Source organism: Schistocerca nitens, chromosome 8 (assembly GCF_023898315.1).
Source record: "Schistocerca nitens isolate TAMUIC-IGC-003100 chromosome 8, iqSchNite1.1, whole genome shotgun sequence".
Classification (NCBI taxonomy): Eukaryota; Metazoa; Arthropoda; class Insecta; order Orthoptera; family Acrididae; genus Schistocerca; species Schistocerca nitens.
In genome coordinates, this window is record NC_064621.1 from 238,158,790 (window position 1) to 238,171,718 (window position 12,929).

The following is a 12,929-nucleotide window of genomic DNA, read 5'->3' on the forward strand; positions in this document are numbered from 1 at the left end:
TTGAGGTGAAGGCCGTGAGTGGTGTAAAGATCTCTAGTAAAATGTTGCACCTTAACCATTTGTACATTTGTGTAACAGTTGCAGATTTCTGCATATTGACTGTTTGTATATGCTACTGCCCTGTTTACACACGAGAATTGAGACAAGTCATACCTGTGTGGAATATCGAGAACAATGACATTTGAGTCATTTAGATGGTTTAGAGCAGATTTTAGGGCATTAACAGAATGCAAACCATCATTGTGTGTGACGTCATTTGCACCACCACATTTTACAATGAAGTCTTCCTTCATTGTCTTTCGAGAGATATTGTTTACAGTTGAAAGCACTTGCTCAAGACAAGCACCAGGTTTAATTGTACCGAATGTACAGAATGACTTTATAATAAATCTAAAAAAATAGTGTTCATGATGTTCATGAACAGAGAAAAGGAAGATCACATAGCAAGAGATTCAAAAACACTAAAAGAAGTTACTCTATAAAATTAATGGGAATTACAGTTGACAATAAGTTCCAATGGGTACAACATACAGACAGTGTCTGTTGTAAATTAATCACCATAATACTTATTATGAAACAACTTGCACAACAAGCTAACAGAAAAACTTCTATCCACAATGTACCATGTTCTAATTGAATCATGCCTACACGATTGTAACAAAAATAATATGAGCTTCTGCAGAACTGCTTTTCGTAATCTAAAAATATGCACTTTTCTATCCATGTACATATAAAAAACAATAATTTCATTAATCAAAGGCAATGATGCAGATACAGATGTTCATTCATATGCTACAAGAAATAAAGGCTAGCTGAGGAGTACACCACACAGACTGAGAGGTGCTGAAAAAGACCCTCAACATTCTGATATGCAAATAGTAAAGTATCTTCATAAGATTCTACAGAGGCACTGGAAAAGGCCCTCAATACTCATGTTTGGAACTAATAAAGCATCTTACTCAGAGTGTACGGTACAGTATGAGTGAAAGGACATCTCAAAAACTTCTGAAGGATTACTTAAAGGAAAAAGAATTTTTTAGTGTAGAGGAATACATGTGCAAAGAATGAGGAATGTTACTATTACTTCCATGAGTCTACTGTAATCATTTGGAAATATGATATAATGTTATATTTCAATGACTTGTACTACGCTGTTTTATATTGTGATAATGGTATGTAGGCTAAATAATTTAGGATATTGTGTTAAGTTTATCTGTCCTATATTATAGGTACCACATCCAGTGCATGATGTAACCAAAATGGGACCAAATGAAAATCAATAAGTCAGTAATCGTCACAAATGCTTACTTGAAGATCCCACCAAAACCTGTTGGGTATTTCTGTATTAATAATGTGCAGCTGGAATATCAGTTTTATGCCTTATCACTACATAATACTTGCTTCCTTTAATGTGTATATAATGATTAAATTCACTAGGACACAGGACAGTACTTCTATTCAGGAGATCAACTCCTAGACAAGGTCACACAGAACCATGGAGCCCTTCAGAGTAGAGTAGAGAAAATAGTTCAGGCAACTGGAAAGGGAGAAGAGGTTGCAGGTCACTGAGATTCGTAGCTAAAAGTAAATCACTTTGTATGAGGCTGAAAGGAGGCAAAAATCAAGGAAAAGGTATCAGAGATTATTTAGGAAGTTAGCAAAGCACCCAATTCTCAGAAAAGCACAAAATTCTTTTAAAAAACTGTTTCAAATTGGTGTTATGCTATATTCATTTAGGCATGATGATCCTATCAAATTTGACAAAATTGCTGGTTACAATTATTGTGTAGCATAAAAAAATGAATTTTTACCTACAAAATACCAAAGATCAATTAAAATGATGTACTTCTTTAACTTATAAATTTTTGAATGTAACACTTATTTTTATTGGGTTTAAATACACTGAAGAGCCAAAGAAACTGGCTTATCAACCTAATATTGTGTAGGTCCCCCGCAAGCACAAAGAAGTGCTGCAGCACAACATGGCATGGACTTGACTAATGTCTGAAGTAGTGCTGGAGGGAACTGACACCATGAATCCTGCAGGGCTGTCCATAAATCCAGAAGATAATGAGGGTGTAGAGATCTCTTCTGAACAGCATGTTGCAAGGCATCCCAGATATGCTCAATAATCTTCATGCCTGGGGAGTTTGGTGGCCAGTGGAAGTGTTTAAACTCAGAAGAGTGTTCTTGGAACCACTCTGTAGCAATTCTGGATGTGTGGAGTGTCGCATTGTTCTGCTGGATTTGCCCAAGTCTGTCACAATGCACAATGGACATGAATGGACGCAGCTGGTCAGACAGGACACGTACGTACATGTCACCTGTCAGAGTCGTACCTAGAGGTATCAGGGGTCCAATATCACTCGAACTGCACACGCCCCTCACCATTACAGAGGTTATCTCCATACCCATACATGTCCATTTGCTTGATACAATTTGAAGCAAGACTCATCCTACCAGGCCACATGTTTCCAATCATAACAGTCCAACGTCGGTGTTGACAGGCCCAGGCAAGGTGTAAAGCTTTGTGCCATGCAATTATAAAGGGTACATGAGTGGGCTTTGGCCTCTGAAAGCCAATATTGATGAAGTTTCATAGAATGGTTCATACGCTGACACTTGTTGATGGTCCAGCATTGAAATCTGCACCAGTTTGCGGAAGGATCACACTTCCGTCACATTGAACGATTCTCTGCTCTCATTGTTGGTCCCATTCTTGCAGGATCTTTTTCCAGCCACTGGGATGTTGTGGATTTTATATTTTACTAGAGTCCTAATATTCACAGTACACTTGTGAAATGGTCGTACGGGGAAAAGGCCCATTTCATTGCTACCTCAGAGATGCTGTGTCCCATCGCTCATGCTTCGACTATAACATCATGTTCAAATTCATTTAAATCTTGATAACCTACGATTGCAGTAGCAATAACCAATCTAACAACTGCACCAGACACTTGTTCTATATAGGTGTTGCCGACCACAGTGCCATATTCTGCCTGTTTACATATCTCTGTATTTGAATACACATGCCTATATGAATTTCTTGGGCACTTCAGTATATATAAATAAAAGTAAGTGATTTCTTACTAACCAAATATAAAACCATTATTCTTTACTGTGAGAAAAATAGCTGGGTAGGAGAAGCAAACATTAACATAAAACTAATAAATAAATGATGAGAGCAAAATCACAAATGCTTAGTTCAGTGAGATATGAACAGGGTACACATAAGTAGCCATAATAATGAATTTGTGAAGTAGTCCTGTCAGCATCTAGTCAATAATAATCCAGTTGCTGTACATGCCAAAATAAAAATTACCATTATCCTTTACCAGTCTTATTCCTATCAATCCATTTCTGGAAACACTTGAATGGCCACTTCTGTTTTATGTTGTTGTTTGTTCATGCTTTAGTTTATTTTTGTTATCTTCTAATATGGCTGATGATTGTGTAGGCAACGGGGCTAAGAATTGGTACCATGGTTCAAGCATTCTCAACTTTATTTGTTGGAGCAGTCATTGCACTTGTCTACACATGGAAACTTGCACTTGTTGCAATGGTATCAGTGCCAATTGTTTTGGGAGCAACATTTCTTGAAGCAAAAATCATGCAGGGAGGTGGACTGGATGAGAAGAAAAAGTTGGAACAAGCAACAAAGGTAAGCAGCTTTGTGAAATTGATGATCACACATCTGAAATGTGGCCTGTCTAGGTCTAGTAGATGTAAATTTTTTATATAGACTCATTATTTTTATCACTGACTTAGAGAAGAATTTATTTCCAGTTGTTCATTCATTGTTCACTGCTTATACTGTTGCCTGCTCATTCAATTCTCTCTGTTTCTTTGTAGTCAGTTTCTTGTACGTGTAAAGCTGCTTCTGTAGTGTTATTGCTTATATTTTCACAACATATTTTTCATGATTATCTTATGTATTTCGTTTGTAAGCTCATCGTTATTCATATCATAGCATCTAATAATTATCAGACTTGGTAAATATTTAAAATAGTATTTTTTATTTCTAAATTATGTCTTCATTTTGTACTTGTGTATAAAATGCTGTTGTAAAATATTTACACAACTAATTCAATATATCTCATAAATTTCTGTGTGATAAAATACGATTAAAAAAGGATAGTATATGTATTCAAGAAGGTCACAAATGACACAGATCAATAACATATCAGTCCTGAAAAATTAGTTGCATTAAGAGATGTCAACTGTACAAAGATCATTCATAGAGTTTTGATAATCACAATTTACATTGTGGTTTTTACAGTATGTAGTATCTGCAGCTATGGAGTTGCAAGAAAGCACTTCCACTCAGTTCATTCATTCATTTGATTCTGACATCATTGGAAAGATGAATTCCATAGATATTAGTCTTAATGTACTAAGAAACAGATGATGTATGAAAGGATTTGGCTCAGTACCACAACAGCAGTTATTACGGAAAGCATGATCAAGTAGGATTCAACAGAATTTGTGACTGGACTGAGAATTTCTTGGTAGAAAGGTGCAAACATATTTGTGGATGGAGAATCATCAACAGTTGTATAAGTAACCTGGGGCATGCTGCAGGGATGTGTGTTGAGACCCTAATTATTCATGGTGTGCACACTAGTGTGCAAAACAAGAATGAAAGTAACTTTTCCATCATGTGTCACTGCCAAGTAACATAGCTTGGTGATACTTGGACCAGACATAAAAAGAGTAGTACAGAAGGCAACTAAAAACATATGCACTGAGACAAACAGAAATGGCAGTTTTGTTCACAGACAATAATTATGTTAAAGTCACTAGATTCACAATGGTCACCTGTACATGACGAATGGCAAGATATAGTTCTTAATAAGGGTGTGATTACCACCAACAACAGTGCATACTCAGTAATGAGCTCCCATGCTGACCAAAAGGCCAGCAGTATTGACCACTGCTGGATGATCATTGGTGCATCTGGACATGCTGCAATAGATCTCCCCAGTGCATCCCACATGTGCTTGATGGGATTTAAGATGGGGGGAGAGGGGGGGGGGGGGGAAGTTGGGGGGAATGGGCAGGCCACACCATTCACCGAAATCCTCTCATTCCAAGACCTCCACTACTGCTGCTCAGTGCAGTCATACAGTGACATCCATAAAAATAAATTCAAGGCCAAATTAACCTCTGATAAATGCACATGGTGAAGGAGTACAATGTCACAATAACATTGACCTTTGAGCGTGCCGTGTTTAAAGATTTGGAGGTCAGTATACCCATGCAACATTTGCCTCCCCACACCATAGCATCTGTACCCCAAAACAATCATGTTTGACCATGTTATTTGGTGCATTCATATTCCCACCTTTCAACATATTACGGTATGTCCAGCATTTTATAATACAATGTTGCCTCAGTCTCCCCCTGTTTCCTGGAATTCAGCAAGATACAGGAACATCTGGAGCAAATACTCCTCTCAAGAGGGAGAAGTTTATTCAACATCCATTCTCTTGGTCACCTCCATTGTATTTACATTACAGTCATAAGCATGCATACCACTCAACTAATCTCTGTTCCATTCGTTAGTTTCTCATCTGCCATACCTCTCAACATACATATCTCCATTGCTTGACAGGGAAACCTATGTTTATGTATGGATTACACATGAAAAGTCTATGCCTCATTGCTGTGATACATAACTGGTAATACACACGGAGCATATTTAGTTTACCAAAACCACACCACACCATTCTCTCTCTCTCTCTCTCTCTCTCTCTCTCTCTCTCTCTCTCTGTGTGTGTGTGTGTATGTGTGTGTGTGTGTGTGTGAGGGAGGGGGGGAGGGTTCAAATGTATATGGGTGCAAACATATTTAGTTTACCTAAACCACACCATGGCATAGTCTCTCTCCTAGCAAACTCACCACTAGTTTCAGTGTATTTTATTCTCATGGGTAAGGTAAGTGCTCAAAAGTTTGTCTTGTATAAAATTTCTTGCTTATGTTTCAGTGGTGAGCTCTGCAGAAATTGCTTTATTGTTCAGTGGTACCCAGGCTTAAAATTCATAAGAATAATGGTATTTCATTCATACTTAATTCCAATTTATTTTCTTTCTTTCCTTGGTTGATTTTTAGTTGCATATTTGTTCAAAATAATTATCATCTGTAACAAAGTCACATTTTTCAACATTACAAGAGATTGCATTATAAAAGGCTTCACAAATATACATCAAACAATACTAAATAGTCACTTCGTAGTGTCACCAGAACACAGAGTCATTGTAAAGACAGAGAATCACCTTCTGGCATGCTTTTAAAAAGCAAATGACATACAAACTGTTTACAACAAAGTAGGAAACTGAACTGAGATATCCTGGCATGCTTTTTGCTACTATTTGTAACTTGGGTGCTTGACAATGTCATTACAGTTATTTTACTAATATCTTTTTTTAACATATTTATAAACTGAGACAAAGTTATGTGTTTTCATGTGTGGAAAAATCAAAGAACAAAAATTGTGATAAGAAAAATGTCAAACAATTATGAAATAAATATAGAAGGTTCCAGTATGGGATGACTATAAAACGTTGTTTATATTTTCTAGTTTTGAGATTTTACATCAGATAAAAGTGTTTCTCATAAAGCTAACTACATGTTTGTAATAAAACAGTAACTGTTTAAACAATGGATAATAAATCATAGTCAAGAACAGTTTAAACTAGGTTTCATGATTGTTGCATGTTTACATGACATTTGCTATGATTCAGATAAATTAACTCTGTTTCAAAGTGAAATTAATAGGATAACCAATTTTCTGAAATGTTATGTTTACACAGTATGAGTTTCAGAAATGTTCTTGTTAATTGTAAACAAATAAGAAAGATATTATTTCTGTAAATGCTCCAATGTATCATGTGCTGTAAAGGAATTCATGTCATCATACATTTCAAATCTAAAATGGTATCTAATACTTCAATTTCAAAAGTGGTACCAAACAGTTCATTTTGTCATTTGCCCACCCAGCACTTGTCTTTAGGTGTCTTAAATACAAAAGTTCATCAACTAATTCTATAACTTCATTGCCAATATGTCTAATTTATTTCTGATTTGGTCCTTGAATGTTATTGTAATGCTGTTATAGTTGATTTCCTGACCTATTTTCATACTTTTTCTATATTTTCTTCCTCTAGTTGAAGTTTATTTGCACTGGAGGCAAACAGTACAGTGTACAAAGGTAATAATGAAAATCATTTACCAGGAGTACCTCTGATATTTACTTACTAGAATGGCCCCACAAACTGCAGTTGCTCTTGCGCCTTACCAGTCTTCTCCATCCTCTTTGATCCATGTATTCTTCTCTAACTACTGCCATTCTGATTCCCTTAATCCACCTCAGGCATGGTCTTCCCCGTGTTATGTTACCTCTGAAGTCTTCTTCCACCACCTACCTGGTGATCTGCCCTTCTCAACACATTACATGTCTGCCCGCAGTAGCTGAATGGTCAGCGTGACAGAATGTCAATCCTAAGAGCCCAGGTTCGACTCCCAGCTGGGTCGGAGATTTTCTCCGCTCAGGGGCTGGGTATTGTGTCGTCCTAATCATTATCATCATTTCATCCCCATCGACGCGCAAGTCACCGAAGTGGCGTCAAAGCGAAAGACTTGCACCCGGCGAACGGTCTACCCGACGGGAGGCCCTAATCACATGACATTTATTTAACACATTACATGACTATACTACTTCAGTCTGCTCTCTTCAATCTCTGCCATAACGTTCAGTGATTTGTAGAACTCCTACAGTCTGGGGTTTTCCTTTTTCTCTAGTTGTCTCCACCCTTCCCTGGTCCAAAAGAACTGTCTCAGAACAACAGTCTCAAATGTCAACAGTTTTCTTTCTATCTTTTGTGCCAGTGTTCAGTTCTCTGTTCCATATATATTATGGGTTGTATTACAGTCCTGTAGACCATAATTTTCATGGATCTAGATAGAAGCTGGGACTTGAGCAGATTTCCCAATGCACACCCTGACCTGTTTTCTATTTGAATTCTTGCCATTATTTCCTGGCTTATCACATTCCTTTTGCTGAATTCTGCCCCAGGGTATACGAACTCTTTCGCCCTTTCAGAGATTTTACCATCTATACCTAAAGGTCTGTTATAGTTATCTCTGCTCATTATGAGGTATTGGGTCTTGTCCACATTCATCTTCAAGCCTGTTGTCATTGCCTCTTCCAGTAACACTGTTCCCATCTGAACCAGGTCTTTCTCATTCTGTGTTATTAGAACTACATCATCTGTGTAGGGCCAGTGTTTTGATCCTTCTACCTAGCTGAATTCCTGTTTCTGGGATCATTAGTTTTCTCATTTCTCATTCCAGTACCAGATTAAATAGAAGGAGAGAGAGGAACTCCTCCTGTTGAGATGTAACTTCTTCCTAAAAAAAAATTATTAGGAGTGGTGTGATATAAATTTTCTGCAAATAAGTCTCATCAGAATTATTCAGTTCAGGTAGATGGTGTAAAACAGATACTTTTCTTCCTATCCAATGTCCTGGTGATTTTGAAAAGAACAGGATCAGTAGAATTATTATCAGTGTGTAATGTTACTTGAAATAACAGTTATATATTTATAGGTTTTTAAGACATTTTATTACTCAATGTGACACAAGTGGTCAGTTGCAAATAACAGCTCAACTGTGAACCTCAAACTTCCCAACTCATATCCTTATATATACTTTCAAACAATTATTTAATTGTTGATTTTAATTTTCAGTTTACAATTGGAAGATAATTCATCAAGTCAATTTTACATATGTACAGAAACAGTATAAATGTTACTATTTGTTTCACACACACAAATTAGCCAGAAAACAATCATAACATTTGAATTTACATCAGATATGCACAGTAAACAATGACTTTGACAATATCATTACATTAAATATGGTGTTTCTACCATTTTTTCAGCGTAAATTTTAACAGTGCACTCAGTTAACTTTTGCAATAATTCTGTATTTTATGCAGAAAGTATCTTTTGATGATTTGTTAACATTTTTTGGGTTTCATTATTTCATTAAACTTACATAATTACTTTCAGTACCATTTAACATTGACACATATGTTTTTTAGAAAAATAGATAGTAGCAGTTCTTATAATTTTCTGACCATTCGTTTTCGTTACACACTGACAGAAAAAAATCGCAACACCAAAAACACATTTAATGTAACTAATGAAATTTTGGGAATACATTTGTCTAGGCAACATATTTAAATAAAACATGTCAAATTGCAGACAGGCACAATTAAATGACACTCACATTCCTCCCTGGATTTTCCATTGTTTGATGAATATATTTAAATGATTAACATTACAAGATAGGACATTGAAAATGTGAAATGCCGGTGCATTAATAACTGCTGTAGCTGCCAGAATGTTGAATGCAAGCTTGCAAACATGCATGCATTGTATTCTACAGGTGCTGGACGTAGTTTATGGGTGGAATTCCAAGTCTGTTGCACTTGCTCAGTCATTAAAAGGAGAGCTAATTCTGATTGTGGATGATGCCAGAGTTGTTGTCCAATGATGTCCCATATATGCTCAATAGGAGACAGATATGTAGACTGAGCAGGCCAGGGCAACATTTTGACACTCTATAGAGCATGTTTAGTTACAACAGTGGTATGTGGGTGAGCATTACCCTGTTGGAAAATATCCCCTGGAATGTTGCTCATGAACAGCAGCACAGCAGGTCGAATCACCAGACTGACATATAGATTTAGAGGCAAGGTGCATGGCATAACCATGGGAGTGCTCCTGCTTTCATAGGAAATTGCTGCCCAGACCATAATTCCAGCTGCAGATCCAGTGTGTCAATCATGCAGACAGATCGGTTGCTGGCCCTCAACTGACCTCCCTGTAACCAAAACATGGCAATTACTGGCACTGAGGCAGTACCAGCTTTCATCAGAAAACACAACAGACCTCCACTTTGCCCTCCAATGAGCTCTTGCTTGACACCACTGAAGTTGCAAATGGTGGTAATTTGGGGCCAGTGGTATGCACAATACAGGGCATCTGGCTCAGAGCTGTCCTTGAAGTAACTGATTTGTAACAGTTCATTGTGTCACTGTGGTGCCAGCTGTTGCTATAATTGCTGCTGCAAAAGCAGTACAATGCTCCTGAGCCATACACCTAACATCATGGTCTTCCCCCCCCCCCCCCCCCTTGCCGGCCGGAGTGGCCGAGCGGTTCTAGGCGCTACAGTCTGGAGCCGCGCGGCCGCTACGGTCGCAGGTTCGAATACTGCCTCGGGCATGGATGTGTGTGATGTGCTTAGGTTAGTTAGGTTTAAGTAGTTCTAAGTTCTAGGGGACTGATGACCTTAGAAGTTACGTCCCATAGTGCTCAGAGCCATTTGAATCATTTGAACCATGGTCTTCCCTCTCATTAGGGCTATATGTTCATCTGGAACCCAGTCTTCTTGCAATTGTACATTCTGGTGAACACTGTTGCGAGCAGTCTTGTACAGTGGCTACATTCCTGCCAAGTCTTTCCACAACACTGCAAAAGGAACATCCAGATTCTTGTAGCCTTATCACATGACCTCATTCAAACTCAATGAGGTGTTGATAATAGTTTCTTTGTCGCCTTAAAGGAATTCTTGAATAACATCAACTCACCACATCCAATCTGAAAGGTAACTGATGCTCACAATGATTACAGTGTGTATTTAAAGCACTGATTTGCATCCTCATAGTGATGCTGCTAGTGCCACTCATATAAGTTCAGATGTAGAACCATGCCTACCAACTTTCATTTACCTCAAACAAGGCCTTCTCGGCGTTGCAATTTTTTTGTCCATAGTGTATGTTAATTGAAACAGAATACGACAATTTCAAATGTTCCTACCAACTGACTGAGATTATGCATTTGATATGTTAGTACTTGTAACCATTTACATATTTCATTATCCACTAGGTGCAGATTACTACTTTGTTCATGCTTCTGACATTACGATTGTTTGGTTCTTTGTCTAATTTGGAATGGTTGTATGTTACGTAACTAGTCTACTAAGGTAATATACAAAAGAGATCCATTATATTCTTCTAACAGTATTGGAACCTGGGTGGTGGCAAGCCCTTAGTGAAGTAAGAGTTGTGGTAATGTGTTCAATTTGCTTTCCATTCCGGTTTGCCACATTTCACTGACACACTTCAAACCTGACCACAAACTTCACCACATATTTCCATTCACTTTCATCTTTCCTGCATGTGTTAGTTTTCTGGAAACTTGCACCCTTTCTAATGCTTGTCAGGTTTCTTACATGCTCACACAGAAATACACTTTTATATCCTTTTTGGAATTCCACAAAAAGACAGTGAACATTTCTTGATAATTCTCAGCCCTTTGATAACACTTGGTCTATGACTGCTATTCCCTTTCTAAACCCATATTGTTGGAGTCTATGTACTTTTTGTTGGAATCTAAGTACCTCTATATATGGTGTTAGCCACTTCAGCAACAGCATGCTCAGGATCTTATAAACTGTACATAGTAAGGTAATTCCTTTGTAGCTGCTGCACTTCATTGGGTCTCATTTCTTAAGCATTGAGCATGTGACAGACTGTTTCCATTCTAATCAGATCCTTTCTCCCGCCAAATCAGGTGGTACACTCTCTCTTGTAGGATACCTCTTCTTTCTTTCAACATCTTTGCAAGTATTCCATATGTTCCTGGTGTCTTGCCTTTCTTCAGCATTTTGTATGATATCTCCTACCTCTTCCATGCTTAGCCATTCATTCTTCCCTATTGGTATTGTCATTCTATTTTCTCTGTACAATATTTGTTCAATTCTGCTCTCATAACACTGTTGACAGTTTCATCCAAATTCAAGATATTTTTGAAATAGTTTTTATATTCCTCCATAGATTTTGCTTCATCTGTTATCATTTGCTCTGCTTGACCTAAGATCACATCAGTTCTTGCGTTATATCCTTACTTCAAACACTTGGCTGTCCTGTAAAACTCTTTCATATTGCCTACTGTTTGATCCTCTTTTGCCAATGTTATCTTGCTGATGTTGGGTCACAGAAAGACACAACAATGAGCCTGCTATACATTTAAGTTTTTGGCCAAAAGGCCTTCTTCTGAAGTAGAAAACACAGATATTCACACCAACACAACTGACAAACACCAGACCTCTTCTCTGGCCTGTGAGGATAGACTGTGTACAGCAGCAACTCATCATGGGAAAAGCAATTTGTTGGTAGTGGAGGTAAGGGAAAGACTGGGGTGAGGACGAGGAGGGGCAGCAAAGTAGTGATGGGGGAAGGTGTACTACCTGTGGGAGCATGCATGGACATGGTGGGAACAGGGCACAGCTGCTAGGTACAGTTGGGTGGTTTGAGGGGGTGGGGGGAGCGGGGAGGATAGAAGTAGAGGAGGGAAATACAGTAGTGGGTGCGTTGGTGGAATAAAAGGCTGTGAAGTGCTGGAGTGGTGGCAGGGAAGGGCAGATCGGTGAATGTGAAGTTGAGGCCATGGGGGTTTGGGGAACATATATATTGCAGGAAGAGTTCCCACTTGCACAATTCAGAAAATCTGGTATGGTGGGAAGGACCCGGCTGGCACAGGCTACGAAGCAGTCATTGAAGTGAAGTATGTTGTTAGGCAGCATGTTTAGCAATTAGGTGGTCCATCTGTCTCTCAGCCACAGTTTTTTGATGGCCATTGATGCAGACAGACAGCTTGTTGGTTGTCATGCCCACATAGAAAGCAGCATAGTGGTTGCAGCTTAATTTGTAGATCACAAGACTGCTTACACAGGTAGCTCTGCCTTTGATGGAATAGGTAATGTCTGTGAGCAGACTGGTGTAGGTAGTGGTGAGGGGTTGTATGGAACAGGTCTTGCTCCTACGTCTGTTGCAGGTGTATGATCCATGAAGCAAGGTGTTA

General features: G+C 38.3%; 1 protein-coding gene across 4 annotated transcripts in view; it reads left to right on the top strand.

Annotated features, from left to right (window-relative positions):
* LOC126199000 (multidrug resistance protein homolog 49-like) overlaps window positions 1–12,929 on the top strand; it is a 368,814-nt gene that overhangs the window by 293,862 nt on the left and 62,023 nt on the right. For all 4 annotated transcript variants that reach the window (XM_049935679.1, XM_049935676.1, XM_049935680.1 and 1 more), the window contains exon 18: window positions 3,458–3,661. In XM_049935679.1, the coding sequence (XP_049791636.1) occupies window positions 3,458–3,661 (204 nt within the window). The remainder of the gene's footprint in view (window positions 1–3,457; window positions 3,662–12,929) is intronic.